A 20,000-nucleotide genomic window follows, 5' to 3' on the forward strand; every position below is an offset into this window, starting at 1 on the left:
GTGTGTGTGTGTGTGTATGCGTGTGTGTGTGTGTGTGTGTGTGTGTGTGTGTTTTGCTTTTATGTCAAGAGACGATCAAAATGTAACATTTATTATTCTAATTAATTAACGATAAATAGAGAGACAACCAGACAAACAATTTGACAGACATATGGGCAAACAATTTGATAGACACATTGACAAACAATTTTCACACACAGACAACAATCTGACAGACATAGTGACAGACAAACAGACAGGCAGATAGACAGACAGACAAACAGACAGACAGACAGACAGACAAACAGACAGACGGACAGATGGACAGACAGACAAACAGATAGACAGACAAACATACAAACAGATAAACAGACAGACAGACAGATAGACAGACAAACAGACAGACGGACGTACAGATGGACAGACAGACAAACAAACAGACGGACAGATAAACAAACAGATAGACAGACAAACAGACAGACAAACAGACAGACAGACAGACAGACAAACAGACAGACGGACAGATGAACAGACAGACAAACAGATAGACAGACAAACATACAAACAGATAAACAGACAGACAGACAGATAGACAGACAAACAGACAGACGGACGTACAGATGGACAGACAGACAAACAAACAGACGGACAGATAAACAAACAGATAGACAGACAAACAGACAGACAAACAGATGGACAAACAGATAAACAGATAGACACACAAAGAGACGGGCAGACAGATAGATAGACAAACGAACAGACAGCAGGGTTGTCCCCAGCATACAAAAGGAACGACGCTTCACCATGCCTTGGCTTCCACTTGGTACAGGCTCGCCATGCTTTGCTGCATGAGTATGGAGTGATTAGCTAAATAGCTAAGAAGACAATGAATGTGTATTTGTATTTTGAAAGGTGAGACGTTAATTGAGGCTAACAAGTAGTTCCTGGTTCCTGAGATGCTTGGTTTGAAGATAAGACCAATAAGGACAAAGACTGCCATATGGGATGAACTTAATTGTAATACAAGTACTCAAACATTGGTTGTCAGCACCGCCCACTATTTAGGTCAGTATCTGATAGTAACAAACGAGTTGTGTAGATATCTGGCCCTTCCTATCCTATGTACTAGGTTCTCAGCTACTTGAGGTCTGGAAATTTTCCATGGGCTATAAGGCTTCATATAACTATCATGCGGTCAAGACAGAGAGAAAAAACTTTCTATAGAAAATAAACCACTTTGTTCCTTTTGTGCCTGAGCGTTCCATGACAACAGTTTGTGGCATTCAGTGTAAGCAAACCTGCATCAAAGATTTGCGGGTGTGTCACCATAAAAATTGGAATGCCTGTACCCCAAAATTTAGGATGGGCGTGGTTATAACATTTCCTCGGTGTCTTGCAAAAATCTTGGGGCCACCCCTGGACAGACAGACAGATGGATGGACAGATAGACAGACAGTTGAGGGCGGTGCAGCAGGTACAGTTTATTATGGAAAACATGAAGACTGGATTCTACTTAAAACTGATGTGAAGAATTCATTTAATTCAGTAAGCCGGTCTCATTTGCTGAACCAAGTGCTTACTACGTTTCCTGATATTTACAATCACGCTGCACTAGTGTACTCTGACATCAAGCCACTAATCTATCTTCAGAGATCTCATCCGGTTATTCTCAGCTCTCAAGAAGGTGTGCACTAGGGATCGAGACCCACTTGGTTCTGCTTTGTTTTCAATTTGATTTTGGAAGATCTACAGTCTCACAACAAAGAAGTAACAATTCTGGCTTACCTAGCTGGATGATGTTTATCTCCCTGGCAGTTTTGATCGAGTGTTTCATGTCTTTGAAAGGCTGAGATCTGCTTTCAGCAACATTAATTTCATGATTGAGGAGAAGACATGTGAAATATATTGTTCCTCATCACCATTGCTTAACACCATCTCTCAGTCAACTTCCATACCAGCCACAAGTCAAAGATGTAGAATTCTGTGCACACCTATAGGAAGCTCATTGTACATCATCGAATCTTGCTCTGATGTTGCACAATGAGGATCTAATTTGTGTGGTAAGCTGTTGCAGTTGCAAGATTCCCAGTGTGGCATGCTCTTGCTGAGACACTGTCATGTTACTCGGATGAACTTTCTATCACGAACTGTTGCATCTAGGCTTTTGGAGTCTGCTGCAGCCATCCATGACACTGACAAGATCAACGTTCACCAATCTCTTGGGTAGAGGTAATCTAACAGACAGGCAGTGGCTTTAAGCAACTTTACCAACAAGACATGGAGGATTTGGTCTCACAGCTTTAACATCTACAGCACCATTTGTGTTTCTGTCTAGTTGGGCTTCAACCCTGCATACAATAGCAAAACGAATTTCTGATGCTGAGCGATATTGCTTGATAGTTTCATCAGCAGAGATATGTGCAATGTTTTGCCTCAAAACAAAACTCTCGTAGACGTTATCAACGACAGGAAGCATATTCAACACAGGCTGACAGAGGAGTACATGAAATCTCTGTCAAATGGTTTTATTCAGAATTCATCTTTGACTAGAGACCAATCTTCAATGAAGTCCTTGCAAGGCAAAGGTGCAGGAGCGTATGTGGCTCTTGACAGTACCATCATCATCATGGCATGCATTATCTCTGTGCGATTTCTGCTTGGCATCCTTGATGAGACTGGGCTGCCAAATGCCTTTGGCTTCTGGTCAGTGTGACTGTGGGGAAGAATTAGACTCAGATGGATACCACCTAATAACATGTAAGACTGGGGGTGGCCCGGTAATCAGTCATAACAACATAGTTTCAGCATTATCAGCTACAACTCAGAGAGCAGCGACGCCAGTAGAGAAAATCTGAAGATCAAAAAGTACGACCAGGAGCTCTTGCCTGGAGGTTTTAGACCAATATTTGTGACTATAGTCTTTGAACATTTTGGCTGTTGGGGAGAGAAAGCTGAAGACTATTTGAAGAAACTGTCACAGCTATCAAGAGACGAAGACGGAAAGCCAAATGCATCAACCTTCAAGACATACTGGAGATCTGTGTTTTCTGTGTGTCTACAACGATCTAATGCTAGAGTGATTGACAAAAAATAGAGAAGATTGTTTCAAGAGACAGCCACATAAATATAAGTCATTGTAGGTAGAACCAAGCCCTATTGGCTTAGGTAGTATTTAGTTGCTTTGCTTAGATGGTGTATAATAGTTCAATGTTTGAAAATATATGTATTGACAGACAGACAGACAGACAACAGACAGAGATAAAGACACAGATAGATGGATGGACGAACAGACAAAGAGACAGACAGACAGACAGATAAACGGACAGACGGACAGGCAAAGAAACAGACAGACAGACAAAGAGACAGAGAGACAGAGAGACAAATAGACAGACAGACAAACAAAGAGACAGACGGACAGGCAAAGGACAGACAGAGTGACAGATAGACAAACAGACGGACAGACGGACAGACAGAGACAGATAGACAGACAAACATACAAAGAGACAGACAGACTAAAGTCGCTGGAGAATATTTAGCCTGTACTAGCAGTAATTGCAGTATGCAAATATATGACAGACAGACAAAGAGACAGACAGACTGACAAAGAGAGGCAGACAGACGGACGGACGGATGGATGGATGGATTGATAGGCAAACAGACAATCGTACTACTACAATGTTTCCTTAGCATTCTGGTATATTGGCTGCTCTTGACTGCATCAAACAACACAAACTGGCCAACATGCAGGTTTGAGATTAAGGGATTCCCTACAGGTAAACCATATCAGTTATTTACACCAATAATATACACTAATTAATATCAATATTAATTATAGTGAAGTATTTCAAGTATGTGTGTGTGTGTCTCGCGGTTTGATCGAATATCTCACCTTCATGGCTGTCATATCAAGGGATGGGAAGTTTGCATTTGACTACCCAGGCAGTTGTACCACAGATGCACTCCTTGAATTCATGAACAAGTGTGCACTCAGAAATTTTTCAATAATTTTTTGATATCAATTTTGTTCATTGTTAGTCCTGTGGAGACGACAGCAGCACCTCCAGAGCCGAAGTGGAGTGACCAGGAGAGTGGCGTGAATCATCTTACGGATGAGAAGTTTGGTGGTTTTGTGGAGAATAGAGAGCACGTGCTGGTCATGTTTTATGCTCCACGTAAGTATGGTGTTACGTTGTAGTTGGAGTGACATTCAGATATTTGTTGTTCAATGTATTCGACTTGGTCCATTTGTTTGTGAGACAACAGCAGACATTTCTACATTTGTGTGTATCTGTTTGTTTGTTTGTCTGTTTGTGGTTTATCTGTTGGTTGTCATTCTGTTTGTGTGTTTGTTTACATGTTTGTGTTTGTCAATGTATTTGTTTACATGTTTGTTTACATGTTTGTCTACATGTTTGTTTACATGTTTGTTTACATGCTTGTGTTACATTTTTGTTTACATTATTGTTTACATGTTTGTTTACATGTTTGTCTATACATTTTGTTAATATCAACACTGACTCAATTTTAATTAAGTAAATTTTTCCATTCCTTTTTATTGTGTTAATATTAGTTTATCATATATTAGTGGAGTGTGTATTGCAGGGTGTGGTCATTGCAAGAAAGCCAAACGAGAGTTTGAATCTGCTGCTGAAACATTGTCTGGCCACGACAACCAAGCATTAGCAGCAATCGATTGCACAGAATTTTCTGGTCAATTCTATTGTTTTGTAATTGTTTTGGTGTGATGGAGTGATATTTGTGTTTATTGCCAGATGTTTGTACGCAGCATGGAGTGAAAGGTTATCCTACATTTCTAAACAATTATTTTCAGTTTGTATCTAAGCTATCACAACTTTGGCTATTGCGACATAAATAACGATTTTGAGTGATTTAGAAGTGTTCTTAGTACTTGTCATTATCTCAAAATTGACGTAAGTTTCATAAAATGGTAATTGTGAGAGTAACAGTGATTGCCATGTGACCAGACAACATCCGGGGTTTAATAGTTTGACTCTTTTATACCTCTAGCCAACGGTTAGCTTTGATACAGGCTTGAGCGACTGACTTAAGTTGTTACAGGCGTCCATTAGTGTTTTCCAACGGTTTTACCTTCCAGCTCCCCCAAGTTCCTTCAATCAAGGAAAAGGTGCGTGTCTGTCGCATTACAAAGTTTCTATCGCGCTTGCAATCTAATCGCCGCCGCCACGGTGGAGTATGTTTACGTAAATGCTTGTAAGTAGACGTTTTCCGCTCATTGTGAAGAACATCCCACTCGCGTTTTGCGGGTTCATCTGAGGCTTCATTTGCGGTCACGCCCATCTCCCAATACGCAATTTCGTGTCGATTCAAACCTTTATTTTTGTGCAATTTGTAATAAAGTAGTGTACACCATCGTCCTACATCTTCTGTTCTCAAAACACGCTAAATTTCTATTTCCCATTTCACTCATGACATGCCAGCTGTGTAGGCGGGTAAATTGTTTTGAAACCACTCTTATCTTTCAATACGCAATTTCGTGTCAATTCAAACCTTTATTTTCGTGCAATTTGTAATAACGTAGTGTGCACCATCGTCCTACATCTTCTGTTCTCAAAACACGCTAAATTTCTATTTCCCATTTCACTCATGACATGCCAGCTGTGTAGGCGGGTAAATTGTTTTGAAACCACTCTTATCTCTCAATACGCAATTTCGTGTCAATTCAAACCTTTATTTTCGTGCAATTTGTAATAACGTAGTGTGCACCATCGTCCTACATCTTCTGTTCTCAAAACACGCTAAATTTCTATTTCCCATTTCACTCATGACATGCCAGCTGTGTAGGCGGGTAAAGTGTTTTGAAACCACGCTTATCTCTCAATACGCAATTTTGTGTCGATTCAAACCTTTATTTTCGTGCATTTTGCAATAAAGAGGTGTACACCATCGTCCTACGTCTTCTCTGATCAAAACAAGCGCTAAATTTCTATTTCCTATTTCACTCAGATCAGTAATTATGCGCGCGAGCCCAGAAGTGTTTGGAAACCACGCCCACGTGTTACAAGCGTCTGCTTTTGCTCTCTCTGCGCGTCGGCATGGCGGAGCTGTGGCCGAAATGCTCCGACGGGACGCTGATGGAGCCGCTTGACATGCTGCTGTCGCTGTTTCCGCGGCGAGGAGCTGAGAACTGGACATCAGAGACTTGTTTTGTGATGGTACCGTCTCCCGTGCCAAATTTCGTCAAATCGTCGGGATTGTACGACAGCCTAGTTGCGTATTTTTCGTCCAGTCTGGCCGACGAGATCTTGGATAGCGTGCGCACGTTGGTGCTTCTTTCTCTCATGATCACCGTTGCCATGGTTTTGTCTTTCTGTGTGTGCAACCGGTTGAGTTCAAATTTTAGGAATGTTGCTCCGGCTCATAAGAAGTGGTACGTCATTGCCAAGCTGTTCAAGGTGGCTCTTCTAGGAATTTTATGCATCTCGAAGAAATACTGGGCAGCAGTCTATCGCACCTATTACTTCGATCAGTTCCTTGCGATTCCTCTCAAACGTACGATGGCTATCTATGCTGTCAGTGATGTTGTTGCTCTCTGGATGGTTCCGAAGTTGCCAACAAGCAGAATCATACATCACGTGACCTCGACTGTATTGTTTTTCCTTGCGTGTGGGAACGATATGACCGTTCAAGGATGGACGGGCAATCTGGGAGTTGCCAAGATGATTGTCGTCTATGGCAATTTCATTACAGTGGCGTATCTGGTCAATGCCTATTTGGCTTTACGAGTTCTCTATCCGCCAAACTCTCGAATGATGAACTTACTGTGTCTGATGGCTTTCTGTTCATACGTGCTGTGTTGCACAGGCAACTGGGGGGTCCACCTGATTTGGTTTCTGCACGGGCTCAAAACACTGTCATTCAGCGTAGCTGCATTGCCCTATCTCGTTGCTGTTCGCTTTCTTGCTAGTGGTGATATTGTGCTGCTACAATGGCTGTGGGAACGAAGTTCGCCTGCAGCCAAAAACCAAAATAAAGACAAGAAGACAACTACAGAGTGACTCGTTGTTTGGTTTCTAAACACTTTTGATTTACTGTGCAATGACTGACCATGCGTGTGTGTGCCCGTGTGTGTGTGTGTGTGTGTGTGTGTGTGTGTGTGTGTGTGTGTGTGTGTGTGTGTGTGTGTGTGTGTGTGTGTGTGTGTGTGTGTGTGTCAACTTGAACTGTGAACTTTTGGATTATGACAGATCATTTGCTTTGCTTTAGTTTTGATGATTCAGAAATGTTTTATGAATGCTGCTTATACACAATCACAGGTCTTGTTTGCCAGTACGCATGCTCAATGACGTTGTTCACATGGAGTCTCATAGTCACGCCATATTTGGTATGATGTCCTCTAGCTGACTGGTTGTGTGTAAGAAAGATTAGAAGAAGCAGCAGCAGTGTCTATAAAAATTGGAAAGAGAAGATGACAAAAACTGGGTCTAAGTATTTTTACAATGAAAAGGAAAGTGAGAAATATGAAGGTGTACGTACTGCCGACAATTTCTCCAGTTTTTTTTTTTTTGAGCAAATGTACACTTCTGTCACTTATCTTTCCAAGAAATTTGTCTTTAGCCCTAAACTACATTACTATGCAATGTTTTCGTTGCAATATTGGAGATTTCCTGCAAATTTTGTACGAGAGAAACAGCAGAGCTCACGTTGCTGTTGTGGTCAGTAAAGTCGATCTGATGGTCGACATGTCAAGAGAAGAAATGAGTAGAAAGTGGAATGAACATCTACACACTCGTCTACGTCAATTCCTGGAGATCAGACAAGTTCAAATCAAGAGAATGGCAGCAACCATTGCAGCCGGTGATTCTCATGAAAACAAATTCGTGTCGGAACGTCTTCAATTTCTTAAATCCCAACGAATAACTGTTGAAGAAAAGGTAATACTGACAAGTGCAGCCACACACGAAGATGTGGTCAGTCTAAAGGATTGTTTGAGACAATTGTGTGGAGATGAACTGTTCCTGCCTTCACTGCACACAAGAGTTGCCATCGTCATGGGTGACTGTAGAAGACAAGTTGGTTATACCACAACCTCACACGTCTGTCCCCATTACAGATGTCTCTTATGCAATGCAAGTATGTGCAAAGCACGGCCTGACAGAAGAAAGGTGTCTTGAGTTACTAATCTACCTGAACAAGGTTGGAAGAATTCTGTATTACTCGTATCAAAAGACTTTATCACAAGTTCTATTTCCTGTTCCACCATTTGTTGTCAATGTACTGAAGGCTGTTTTCAGACACAATCATCATCTTTTAGAATATGACAGTCGATTTGATAAGGCAGACATAGATCCCAACCAATTTGCAGAATTGAAGTGTGACCTTGTTCGTAATGGCATTGCGAGGGTGTCTATGCTGCTAGCGTTGTGGAGTGAGTTCCACCTTACTGCAGATGGTCATGTGGACGTGTTTATTAAGCTTTTTCTTGCTCTTGACCTTGCTTATCTGACTGGCTCATCAGATGTTGTAGTTCAGGAACTTTCAGACACTCTTGGTAGACACGAGATTACATCAACTGTGTCAATGTCTACAGACACCATCAGCACGACATCGGAATCATCTAAGCAAGCAAATCAGACAGACAGTTGCAAAGAACTGATTTGCAATATAAAAGAACATAATGTTGGCTTGTTGTTGCCATGGTTACTGAATGACAAGGAACCAGATGATGTGAGTCAACTTTGGTGTGCAGATGTAGCAGATGGAGTGATGCAAGTTGTGGTCGAATATTCATTTGCATATAATTGTCCTTTGGGTCTATTTGAACGACTGTCTGCTCGTTGTCGTCGTCATCATCCTAATTATATTCGTCACTGGAGCAGTGGACTGCTGATGTGTTATGGTGCGGTGAGTTTGCTGTTTAGTTGCAGCAAGAATCCTTCACCTGGCTTTCTACGTCTCAGTGCTAGAGTAGTCAAGTCACATCACATTGTTGGCAGATTGTGGCATGTTCTTCTGCGTTGTGTGTCAGATGTGGAGGATCTTCTCCAGTCTGTTCCTGGTGTTCTTTTTGGTCGATCCATCTGCAGTGAGAGTTCGTCGACCACAAGTATGAGTTCTCTTCCCAGTCAACCTAAGCATATTGTGCCTAATGAAAGATGGGGACCATTTGCAGTAGAAACTGTAATGGGAAAGCACAGTCCAGAGATGGAAAAGCATGTAAAAGCTATAGTACAAGGTAAACAACAAATACAAATACATGTACTGTGTTTTGTTTGTACGTAGAATGTGGGTTTTATGTGTGTTTTGTATTTGTTTAGTGTGTCCAAGTGTAAAGGAAGGTATTCCTCTCTGTGATGTTGTTTCACCAGAAGGTGGAACTCTATTGGACGAAATGGATGTCCAAGAGATAGCAGCAGATATAGGAAAGTGGTGGCCTAAACTAACAAGTATTATTGGTACTGACCAGTCTACAGTGCCGGAGCTGCGTGAAAACTATTCTAATTCTGGTTTTGCCCCATCAGCAGCATCTCGTATATTAAGTGAGTGGCAAAAATTAAGAAACAACCGATTGCAAGTATGTGAATTGTATGATATGCTCTACTCGTTGCTGACATTCCATCTTTACCACAACGGCATTTGAGTGATGTCATGTCACGCAATGCAGCATCTGGATTAGCAAAATCTAAAGAGACAGCTGCACGTGGTGAGACAAGTCGAGCTGACTCTGAGATGGTCACTCCACTCATCATAGAAAGAGTTGCCGAAAATGGTTCAGAGCGTTGGCATGAAATTGGTATATACCTTGGAGTTTCACATTCAGTGCTGACTGAATGTGACCAACCTCTGTACACATTGAAAGAAAAATTGCGTAAAGTTTTGTCAGCTTCAACAAATAAAAACAGACAAGCTACAGTTGGTCAGTTGTTGTCTGCTTGTGATAAAGCTAACGTCGGAGCAGTGAGAAGAGGATTGGACAGTGATTCACACCACTAAATATTTTATTTTATTTATTGTATAAGTAGTTTTTTGTTTAATTAACGTATATAAAAAACTTGAAGTTGTGAATAAATTTGTATTTGAATGACTTATCAGTCTAGCGCGCGCTAGATATTTTAGTCTTGCGTAGCCAGACCCTACCGCTGCGTCTTACTTACCAAAGTCCACATTACCAAGGTCAGGCATGTAAAGGACAACACAATAGGTGGATATTGATGAGCCTGGTAAACTGTCTCTCATTCTACCATCTTGCTCAGCTAGGAAAATGTTTGCATGTCGAGATGTCGCAGCTAAATAATTTGTTTTTGTTATTATTATTTTAAATTTTATATCATCACATCAAAATAATTACGTTTGCTTAACATGTTATCTCGGCAATCTATTGGTGGGCATACACAGCTCTGAGGCATTCAAACACAGCAGATAAGACAGGATTGCCACCGAGCTTAGATATCTCCTCTAATGCCCTGCAAAACAACAGACAACAACACAGTTTATCAAACAAATCTCAACAACAATAGATGCCATTATGGCTTGACTTAATTTACCATCTTTATTAATATCAATTAGTTTTGTGTTAATGTCAAGTGTATGTACTATTGGTATATAAAAGCTGCTACTCATTTCCTGTTTATTAAATATAGTCAAAGTAATGTCCATAAAATCAAAACTAACTTTGACCCCCAAAAATAATTAATATATTTTAATCATAAAATAAAATTATTATATTTTGCATCAATTATTACAGTGATTGAGGAATGTGATTAGATCATCAAACTAGAAAAGATAGTTGAGTAATCCTATAGCTAATGCGTTTGAGACTATTCAAGAGTAAACTCATCTTACTGTTCTTCTAGTGCAAAAAGCACTTTCCTTGTTTATTCAAATGAACGTGCCTGTAAAGATAGATAAATAGATATATTGGTGAGAAGATGGTTGGTTGTGAAGTGGTCATTGGGTGAACCTTTTCTAGGTATTGTATAAAGTATCACTTTACATCCACATCTTCTGTACGTTGTCTCAATATATCTGAAGAGGAGGCAACACATTGTATGCGCACACACACACACACACACACACACACACACACACACACACACACACACACACACACACACACACACGCACACACACACACGCACACACACACACACACACACACACACACACACACACACACACCACTCACTTATTAATTGTGTGCTCTGCATATTGCTGTATACTCCATGAATAATCGAGAATGAAAACTTTCCTTTTGTGAAGTCTTCACAGTAGCTCTTGTTCTTTTCATACTAAACCCACACAATACACAGTAACAAACAGACAGCAATACTTCAGCTACCCTATTGGCTATTCACCTCAGATGAACACAAATTGGCAAAATCGTGTCGAATTTGAAACCAGAGCCCGAGAACATCAAGCAATGGCTAAAAGTCACTGTCAACAAAACAAAAGTCTGATAACACAAATACTTTATAATATTTTAGTAATTTAAATTTTTATTGATTAAAATAATTTAAATTAAATTTAAATTAATTGATTTCATGAATTAGTGGCAGATGGTATGACATGCATATTTTTATTTTAATTAAATTTAATACATTTTATTGATTAATATAATTAAATTAGGAATTGATAATTTTTTAATTTATATTTAAGTTTAATTAATCGTGTCCATGAATTACTGGCAGATGGCATAAATACATGTATGCATGTATGATGTGCATACTTGTTGGTTTGATTGCCATAAATATTACCTTTTATTTTCACTAAATAGCTGCATTAGATCCACTGCTAGCTTGAAGAGACCGCCAGTCTCTACAACACAATTACATCAGTTGACATGATTTAGTGGCATATGATGCACTCATTCACTTTCTTTCACCATTCGTTTGTATTCGTCTTCAGTTGGACATCTACATGCATCTCTGCAATAGATGTGCATCCCTTGACCTCGATGCAACTCAAAAAGCTGAGCTGGGAGACACAGTAAATAGAATTTGATTAGTTGTTTGTTTCTTTCTGTGTTTGTTTATTGTTTGCTTATTTGTTTGTTTATTTATGTTTGTTTGTGTGTGTGTGTGTGTGTGTGTGTGTGTGTGTGTGTGTGTGTGTGTGTTTAGACAAACCCGAGAACAACGACACAGCGGCCGGGTGTGCCAGATCCACGACTTTTATAGAGCCTGGAAGTAGGCAAAGTTGGCTGAATTGATGACATGAGGAACTCCAAACACGTGATGAGCAACTGAAATCCATAACTCAATCGACCTCATAAAACTCAACCAATCAGACTGACAATAACCTGGAATGCCTCGACGAAGTCTTGAGTTTTCTTCAGTATCATCAATCCTGCACAACAAATAAATATAAATTCTATACATAAATTACCAAATAACACAGACTAACATTAGACTCGCATTGTACAACATTTGCGTAATGACCTTGACGATTTCTAATTTACCATCCGGGATCTTCAACCACACATTGAACGCCTACAAACCGATCAACCATAAACACGACAAAAGCCTGCTCGTTGCACATATCATACCTCTATAAGATGCACACGCACAGCCTTGCCCGGGACCTGACAGATGTATTCGTACGGCTCCAGCAGCACCTGCAGTCGAAATCGAGGCCATTCGGTTCTCCAAGTGCAAGACGAAATGCACAAAATCCTCTTACACGTTCCTCTAACTCATCACCTGTTACAGATTGCACACGACGAGGGGGTGCCACTACCGTCGTTTCAGCCGCCATTCTCAACTTCCGGGTGAGATGTAAGGTAGGCGTGTCTTGTTGCGCATGCGTCGATAGGCAAGAGCCACCATGTCTAAGCGAGGCGAGTATCCGCTTGAATCGACGAGATGTGGACGTGTGTGAGCGAGTTGTCGGTCGTAATGCGTTTGTTTGTGACTTTTCAGGTCGCGGAGGAAGTAGTGGCGCGAAGTTTCGCATTTCTCTTGGTCTTCCAGTGGGCGCCGTCGTCAACTGCGCGGACAACACGGGAGCGAAGAATCTGTACATTATTGCTGTTCATGGCATTAAGGGAAGGCTGAACAGGCTGCCAGCGGCTGGATGTGGTGATATGGTGGTCGCTACGGTGAAGAAAGGAAAGCCGGAGTTGAGGAAGAAAGGTGATGAGGTGTTCTCTTGGTTGCTGTTTGTATGACTGCTGCCGTACTGGTCTGTTGGTCTGTTGGTTCTTCTGTTTATCTGTTTGTCTGTCTTTCTGTCTGTCGGTCTGTCTGTTTGTCTGTCTGTCTGTTTGTCTTTCTGTCTGTCGGTCGGTCTGTTTGTCTGTCTGTCTTTCTTTGTCTGTCTGTCTGTCTCTCTGTCTGTCTGTCGGTCTGTCTGTTTGTCTGTTTGTCTTTCTGTCTGTTTGTCTGTCTGTCTGTCTTTCTGTCTGTCTGTCGGTCGGTCTGTTTGTCTGTCTCTCTCTCTGTCTCTCTGTCTGTGTGTCTTTGTTTCTTTGTCTGTCTGTCTGTCTGTCTGTGCATTTTAGTTGTCTCTATGTATATATGGTACAAGTGTGCTGTAGTGAGAGAGTTTAGGCAATTGATTATTGACCAATTACAGTCTTAATTGACAACATGAGAAGTTTTAGTAGATGTGGTTAGGTAACCACTAGTGGTGGCACTACAACCAATTTATTTGTTGATTCATTGGAAACGATCAGCAGTTACATGAACACAAACGAGTGTGTCATTCCAGACATCAACGTGAATTCTAGGTGATCTACGAATTATAGGGACATAATCAACTGTACATTTGCTAGGGTTACTCTAGTGTGTCTGTAGATGGACAGACGGACGGACGATTGGACAACTGGAATGCAGCACATGCACTTGTATCACTGGCGTTTGTTGTGCCAGTTGATGTGATGATATTGCTGGTGTTATTTGACCAGCAGTGGTCCACGTCTGTCGGCTATTTCTAAGACGTGGTTGCCACATGATTGATGACTGACTAATACCGAGCTTCATCTAGTAATTTCAATATAAATTCTTTGAGAGTTTGAATCATAAAGTATGAATGCAGTCGATGAGAAGCGGACGGTATGTGTTGTGGTCATAGTGCATGTTGCTAATCTGTTAACTCAACTGCCTACGTTGTGCACACTTGTACATCATGTGGCTCTAATGTGGTTCTATGTTATGCTTGAACAACTTTGTCTTCTAGTCATGCCGGCTGTTGTCATCCGGCAAAGAAAACCGTATAGAAGAAAGGACGGCGTGTTTCTCTACTTTGAAGGTAAATGATTTAGTAATCATGTCATTCACCTCTTATACTTGTTTGTATTGTGGCAGACAATGCAGCGGTAATTGTCAACAATAAAGGAGAAATGAAAGGTGAAGTGGGGAGTTTGTAGTTTGGGGTGTGTGTTGCCTGCTAATTTATTTGTGTAGGTTCGGGTATCACGGGTCCGGTAGCGAAGGAATGTGCTGAACTGTGGCCGCGTATTGCATCGAATGCGCCTAGCATTGCCTAAGTTGTTATCTCAAATATACGGGACTGTGATAGATGTGGATAATTGACACAGTGAGCCATCGCAATGCGCTTGGTTTGTACTCCAGAGCACATGCACACACTGACTGTTAGAGACAGACAGACACACACACACACACACACACACACACACACACACACACACACACACACACACACACACACACACACACACACACACACCTCCATCCTAAATCCTAAATGTCAGGAGCTACCCCTCAGAGGTCACGCCCCGCTGGGTCTTGTGCGCTATTCAGGGAACTCTGGTTCTACACTAGCAAACTCCTGGAGCGGGGCCAGGCACTGGCAGGAGCACTAACTTGTGAAGCCAACTGTGGTGTGAGCACCCGAAGTCTCACCAGGACCCCAGTGGTTGATGTCACGTCACAGCTGATGGTCGCGTCACAGCTGATGGTCGCTTAGCACCCCAGTCATTGACCAGGTACTCATTTATACTTCTGAGTCGAGAGAAGCAAATGTGTGTTAGTTTCTTGCTTAAGGAAATTTATGCCATAGCTCGCCATCACTGTGACTTGAACTTGTGACCCTTCAAGGTCACGGATGTAAACACTCAATAATATGACTCTAACCAACTGAGTTATCGCATGCACGCGCACACACACACACACACACACACACACACACACACACACACACACACACACACACACACACACACACACACACACAACACACACACACCACACACACACACGCACGCACACACACACACGCACGCACACACACACACACACACACACAGCGACAAATCGCACTCACGAAAACTGAAACCTTGAAACTTGCTTCCCAGCTCAAAGCTCAGCAGTAATGCCACACGCTAGAGAGTAAAAAACAGAAATACTAAACCACATCCTATAAACACAGTAGCTCCTGACCACCTTTCAGCCTGTCAAATGTGGCTATAGAATAGAGGACCAGGTGATCTCTAATGAGACGTAGATGTCATGCAGATTTGTATGTCAGGTGGGTGACCAACTAGTGGAGAGGTGGTCACACATCGAATGGTTTGCAGGTGAGAGGGACAACAAAGGTGTGAGTCTGTGCCTCTCACCCAAATGTACATACAACCATAGACACCATCCAAACAAACGCCTATTTTTCTGTTAATTAACTAGAGTCAGCCGCTGGTAATGTTAGACTTTCTTGTCACCTACTAAATTAGTCAGTCAACAGTCTGGTAACCACCAGACTATAAACAATGATGGTTGATCCTTATTTGTTTGATATTTGGAGGTTGTTTATGGTGTGAGGTCATTCTTCGTTCTGGTTCTTGAGTGAGAGTCCTATGACTTCATACCATGAATGACTTCGCTAAGTGCTTGTTCTATTATAGTCTTTTAGTCTCCCGGCCAAGATGTCAGATCTGAATTGAGTGGATTTCATTTCCTGATGCTTGAATATTCTGCCTTTAGTGTTGATTAGGATTGGAGGTCTTCTTGTGTTTTGTGTAGGGAAGTGCAAGGGTTGGGGGATAACATAGTCAGCACTTTCTCAATCATGAATATGGAAGGAAATTATTATATAGCCACCAGAGGTGTGTGTGTGTGTGTGTGTGTGTGTGTGTGTGTGTGTGTGTGTGTGTGTGTGTGTGTGTGCATGTGCATGTGTGATTGCATTAATGAACTGAAAACTATAGATGTTACTATGAGCCTGTCAGATGTGTGTACACCTAGGATCAACCTGCTGTCATAAAACTTCAGTCTTTCGTTACAAACTAGGATCCTTAGGTCAGAGCACAGCATATGGGTACTGTACACATGTAGCATATCATTCTGTGTGGTTTTGTATAATCAACCGCATGTCTGATGTTTACATATTGTGAAACCTTTTATTTATATCAAAAAAATCTGCAATCCACTAAGTGCGAAAATATCTCTTATGTCTGTCTGTGAACGCCATTTTTGTACAACACTAAAAGGCACCAAAATATCAACATTAATTAAGCTAAAACTCGATGTCATGACGTCATTACAGATTCAAGCGAAACACCTGGCTACACAATTTTACAGGACGTTAGCTTTACTAAATCCAAAAATCATTTTGGTTTATATATTTGGTTATTATTATTATTATCGGTAATTAATTAACCGAGTGGGTAAGTCCACTGTCATCAGAAGATGCCCTTACTCACATTTCTCCACACTACTCTGGACCAGATTCCTGTGCACTGTCTATTGTGTCGTCATTGCATTTGTATTCTCTGAAGGATGTCCTACCTGTTCTTGTGGGAATCAGCACTGTGGGTAGGTAACCAGTTCAAAGTTTAGTTGTGGTGGCTTCTACTAGCAAATTGGATTGAGGACGACTTGCCAGGATGCAACAGTATGTTGTGGGGAGGAAGTGGTGGATATCATCAAGGATGCAGTTGCAGGTGTTTCGATGGCTCATGTTTAGAGGTGTGCAATGAGATTCTAAGAGGATGTGCCCATCTTTAGTTTGAAACCACTCGGTGTGCCTAATGAATGGTAGTGGTAACCAGAAAGTGGGTGCACACACACACACACACACACACACACACACACACACACACACACACACACACACACACTCATGCACACACACACACACACACACACACACACACACACACACACACACACACACACACACACACACACCAGTGAGTGTGAGTGTGTGAGTCAAGCTAGGCATGAGTGTGTGTCTGTTAGTGCATATTTTGGTATACATATGATACAACTGAGACAACAGACACTCTGCATAGCACGCGGATTTCATAACACCCAATCAAAACTACAAAATCCACGAAGGTGGCAAAGCCAACAGAATGCCATTAGTCCACTAGAGTCTCCATGTTTACAAACGCACAAGAAAAACTTTCAACTGAATTATAGAGGCACGACCCTGCACTGAAATTCAACATTGCAATGACGTATTGCCAAAATAATGAAATTCATGATTATAAATTAATTAATTATAATAATCACTTTCCAGTTGTGAAAAATGGCGCCGGTTGTTGCACGTGTGCGGCGCATTTCCAGCACATTGCGGCGCAATCCTTCCGCCGATTTGCGGACAAGGTTTGTCACGTTGTTATCTCCCCGGGAATCATACCATCTTGCTCTTGTCCACACTAAACGCGGACGGAGAGAGAAAAAGGAAGTCGTTGAGTTCGCCGCGCGTACACACCCGCAATTATCACCTCAAGAGGTTTGGCTACGCGAGGCTATTAAGATATGCCAGCTGTTTCTCGTTGTTATTCGCCTCCTGGACGTCAACAGAGCACCCGGTGAGTAGTTTGGTTTAGTCATTGTTCTCTTGCTCGCTTATTGTTCAGTACGGCGACGTTCGACGCAAGCGTTAGGGCGCGAAGTTTGCGCGGCTGCGTACTAGGCCGCAGTCTGATGCTCAGAATGGTCGTCGAATGTTGACGTCGGAGGTTCTAAACTCGCGGTACATTATGCATAACAAGAGTATGAATCACTGAAACCTTTGGTTGTGCTACTTAGGAACAGATTCGGATGTAATTTAAGTGTGACGTATGTATACCCGTGACCTGTTGAGTTCGGTGCGACGTGCGACGTGGGCGTGTTCTATTTGGACGTTATCGCTAGGGTCCGAGGTGTTAGCGAGTAGAGCTGCTGTGAGCGTTGAGGGCCGGTTGTTCTGTTATCTCTTGTTCGTCTCTGAAGCGTCCCGCATTGTAAGTTGTTTGTTTACGTGAACGTAGTTGAGGGGCGCGGACTGTTTGGTAGATACTCATCGAGGAGTGTAGCAATTTGTGCGTTCGAACGGTGTCGTTTCGAGCGAGAATTCTGTTTGAGTAAATGATGTCGGCTATGCAGTCGCCTGTCGGGTTCTCAGTCAGGGTTCAGTCATAATTCGCGCATAATTCTGTCAGAGTTGCTACAAATGTCGAATACGCCGTCGGCGTCCGTGTTCTCAGTCAGATTTCAGTCATGGTTCAGTCTGTTTGTGACCTCCGACGTGGACGTATGCAACGCGCGGCACTTGTTTCGATCTTGACGCGTTCCGGTCACTCGCTTTCAACCCTCACCGATTCGTAGAAACCGTTTCTTCTCAAATGTCAGCAAACCATGTCTATATCGGGAAGACAAGCTCTAATCTTCCTCTCATTTCCGTTCTCTGTCACTTCCTGAACTGAAACTCGAAGCAATGGAATGACCAACGATAGCAGGGCGTTTACGGAGGTACAAACGGGCCCTACACGACACGGGGGTGGTTTTAGAGTTGAGATTCATCGCCCGGTTTGTCATTCGAGAGAGAGACACTTTAGCGGATAGTCGTGCGAGACTCGACTGTGTTTTGCGAGGTGCTAGAGGTAGGGAATTCGATTAGAACCAACGTGGCTACTGCGCCTGCTTTCCGTCCTTCAATCCACGTCCTCATTTTCTCTCCACGCGTCTCATTCGCGTTCTTTTCGACCTTTTTGCGTGGTCGGTTTCTCTCTCATGGTGCTCACGCACACACACACGCACGCATAAACCACATCACACATGCCACGCCGCCTTCGTTTACAATGCGAATGAAAATATTATGGCAACTGTTTCGCTGCTCAATTCACACCATTTCCACAGGTTTCTTCGTTTGTTCCGTGTCTGACGTCATGTACAAGTTTCTGATCTTACTACAGTCCATACTTGTGGTGTACCTGATCACCACATATGCACAAGTGCTTAACACGGATAATCCAGGTCCGTTTTTTGTTCTCAGCTTGTATTTATTGTTCCCTAATGATTTTCTGTGGTGTCCCCAACAGATCGGCTCTTATATCTAGCAAACGAAGGTCGTCTGATTGTCGCAGCAAAGTGAATCTCTATTGTCTAACATCTTGTATTGGCATACACTTAAAGTTTTGAATATGTGATTATGTAGGGATCGATTGCTTGTTGTTCATCCCGAGACGTTGAATATAGTAAAAGATGTGGCCGTGAAGCCTTCTGAAGATACAATAACGACATGCCGAAATAAAGGAAGAACACAAGTGAGGCTTTATGAGGATATAATTTAGTTAAGGTGGGTGTGGGTGCTCTCAATGGCGGGGCGGCATGTGACTGTTTTACTATGTGAGTGATACTGAAAAGGAGGAGCCCGTCATGTGACAAACAGTCTAAGAATCTGGATGTTTGCATGCTGCATTCATGTCGGTCATTCGTATCAGAGTGTGTGCAGTGATGTGTATCTCTTACTTAGTTAGACGATGAATGGATGGCATGTATATGCTTGATGCATGTTGTATGTGTCTATCAGACAGACAAATTCCAATGCAAATTGGTCTCATTGCCTAACACTATTCCTGGACTTTATGCGTTTTGAGAAATTGGAAACATTTTGGTTTCCATCAAATTGGTTGTTTCACTTCGTGTGGTTAGATCTAAAGACATTCTGATAACTAGTGATGTGGGTACACTACAAGGCGCTTTGGACCACTTCCAACCAGCAGCCCATTAGTGGAAGCCTCGGAAGGGGATGGCTGACTCAATGACTAAACACGATTTGTTAGAATGTGGCTGCTGCAAGTGGCCAGTAAAATCGGCTTG

General features: G+C 42.1%; 5 protein-coding genes and 2 pseudogenes across 6 annotated transcripts in view; 5 read left to right on the top strand and 2 right to left on the bottom strand.

The window, feature by feature from the left end:
* The window catches only part of LOC134194642 (geranylgeranyl pyrophosphate synthase-like), a 4,887-nt pseudogene extending 2,432 nt beyond the window's left edge, over window positions 1–2,455 (bottom strand).
* An 866-nt stretch (window positions 2,456–3,321) lies between these two features.
* LOC134195143 (protein disulfide-isomerase A5-like) lies at window positions 3,322–4,918 on the top strand. Its single transcript, XM_062664154.1, has 5 exons — window positions 3,322–3,752; window positions 3,815–3,958; window positions 4,015–4,151; window positions 4,582–4,689; window positions 4,752–4,918. The coding sequence occupies exons 2-5, from the start codon at window positions 3,873–3,875 to the stop codon at window positions 4,853–4,855; spliced, it is 435 nt and encodes a 144-aa protein (XP_062520138.1). The 5' UTR covers window positions 3,322–3,752; window positions 3,815–3,872; the 3' UTR covers window positions 4,856–4,918.
* A 1,135-nt stretch (window positions 4,919–6,053) lies between these two features.
* Window positions 6,054–7,016, top strand: LOC134194435 (uncharacterized). Its single transcript, XM_062663354.1, has one exon. It carries the CDS (start codon window positions 6,054–6,056, stop codon window positions 7,014–7,016), a length of 963 nt encoding a protein of 320 aa, XP_062519338.1.
* Window positions 7,017–7,949: 933 nt separating this feature from the next.
* LOC134194434 (uncharacterized) lies at window positions 7,950–10,036 on the top strand. Its single transcript, XM_062663353.1, has 2 exons — window positions 7,950–9,193; window positions 9,276–10,036. The coding sequence occupies exons 1-2, from the start codon at window positions 7,966–7,968 to the stop codon at window positions 9,596–9,598; spliced, it is 1,551 nt and encodes a 516-aa protein (XP_062519337.1). The 5' UTR covers window positions 7,950–7,965; the 3' UTR covers window positions 9,599–10,036.
* Window positions 10,037–10,038: 2 nt separating this feature from the next.
* On the bottom strand, window positions 10,039–12,787 carry LOC134194436 (geranylgeranyl pyrophosphate synthase-like; annotated as a pseudogene).
* On the top strand, window positions 12,729–14,489 carry LOC134194437 (large ribosomal subunit protein uL14). The gene is made up of 5 exons (XM_062663355.1): window positions 12,729–12,793; window positions 12,876–13,088; window positions 14,134–14,205; window positions 14,262–14,303; window positions 14,361–14,489. Exons 1-5 carry the CDS (start codon window positions 12,781–12,783, stop codon window positions 14,441–14,443), a joined length of 423 nt encoding a protein of 140 aa, XP_062519339.1. The 5' UTR covers window positions 12,729–12,780; the 3' UTR covers window positions 14,444–14,489.
* A 1,212-nt stretch (window positions 14,490–15,701) lies between these two features.
* Window positions 15,702–20,000, top strand: part of LOC134194506 (semaphorin-6A-like) — a 14,222-nt gene continuing 9,923 nt past the window's right edge. The window contains exons 1-4 of one of the 2 annotated variants that reach the window (XM_062663443.1): window positions 15,702–16,015; window positions 19,038–19,154; window positions 19,220–19,268; window positions 19,336–19,444. In XM_062663443.1, coding sequence (XP_062519427.1) covers window positions 15,979–16,015; window positions 19,038–19,154; window positions 19,220–19,268; window positions 19,336–19,444 — 312 coding nt within the window. In that variant the 5' untranslated portion in view covers window positions 15,702–15,978. Of the gene's footprint in view, window positions 16,016–17,994; window positions 18,143–19,037; window positions 19,155–19,219; window positions 19,269–19,335; window positions 19,445–20,000 lie in introns of those variants that run through there. The other variant, XM_062663445.1, reaches the window with a different exon arrangement.

This window comes from Corticium candelabrum, chromosome 19 (assembly GCF_963422355.1).
Source record: "Corticium candelabrum chromosome 19, ooCorCand1.1, whole genome shotgun sequence".
NCBI classification, from domain to species: Eukaryota; Metazoa; Porifera; class Homoscleromorpha; order Homosclerophorida; family Plakinidae; genus Corticium; species Corticium candelabrum.

What these genes read in the sequence shown, in the direction of transcription:
- LOC134195143 (XM_062664154.1), top strand. Translation starts at nt 3,873, where the DNA reads ATGGCTGTCATATCAAGGGATGGGAAGTTTGCATTTGACTACCCAGGC. An exon ending in CTCCTTGAATTCATGAACAA is followed by an intron (nt 3,959 to 4,014) that starts GTGTGCACTCAG and finishes GTTCATTGTTAG; the next exon opens with TCCTGTGGAGACGACAGCAG. An exon ending in CGATTGCACAGAATTTTCTG is followed by an intron (nt 4,690 to 4,751) that starts GTCAATTCTATT and finishes GTTTATTGCCAG; the next exon opens with ATGTTTGTACGCAGCATGGA.
- LOC134194437 (XM_062663355.1), top strand. An exon ending in GCCGGAGTTGAGGAAGAAAG is followed by an intron (nt 13,089 to 14,133) that starts GTGATGAGGTGT and finishes TTTGTCTTCTAG; the next exon opens with TCATGCCGGCTGTTGTCATC. An exon ending in CAATAAAGGAGAAATGAAAG is followed by an intron (nt 14,304 to 14,360) that starts GTGAAGTGGGGA and finishes TTATTTGTGTAG; the next exon opens with GTTCGGGTATCACGGGTCCG.
- LOC134194434 (XM_062663353.1), top strand. Translation starts at nt 7,966, where the DNA reads ATGAACTGTTCCTGCCTTCACTGCACACAAGAGTTGCCATCGTCATGG. An exon ending in TGTAAAAGCTATAGTACAAG is followed by an intron (nt 9,194 to 9,275) that starts GTAAACAACAAA and finishes GTATTTGTTTAG; the next exon opens with TGTGTCCAAGTGTAAAGGAA.
- LOC134194435 (XM_062663354.1), top strand. Translation starts at nt 6,054, where the DNA reads ATGGCGGAGCTGTGGCCGAAATGCTCCGACGGGACGCTGATGGAGCCG.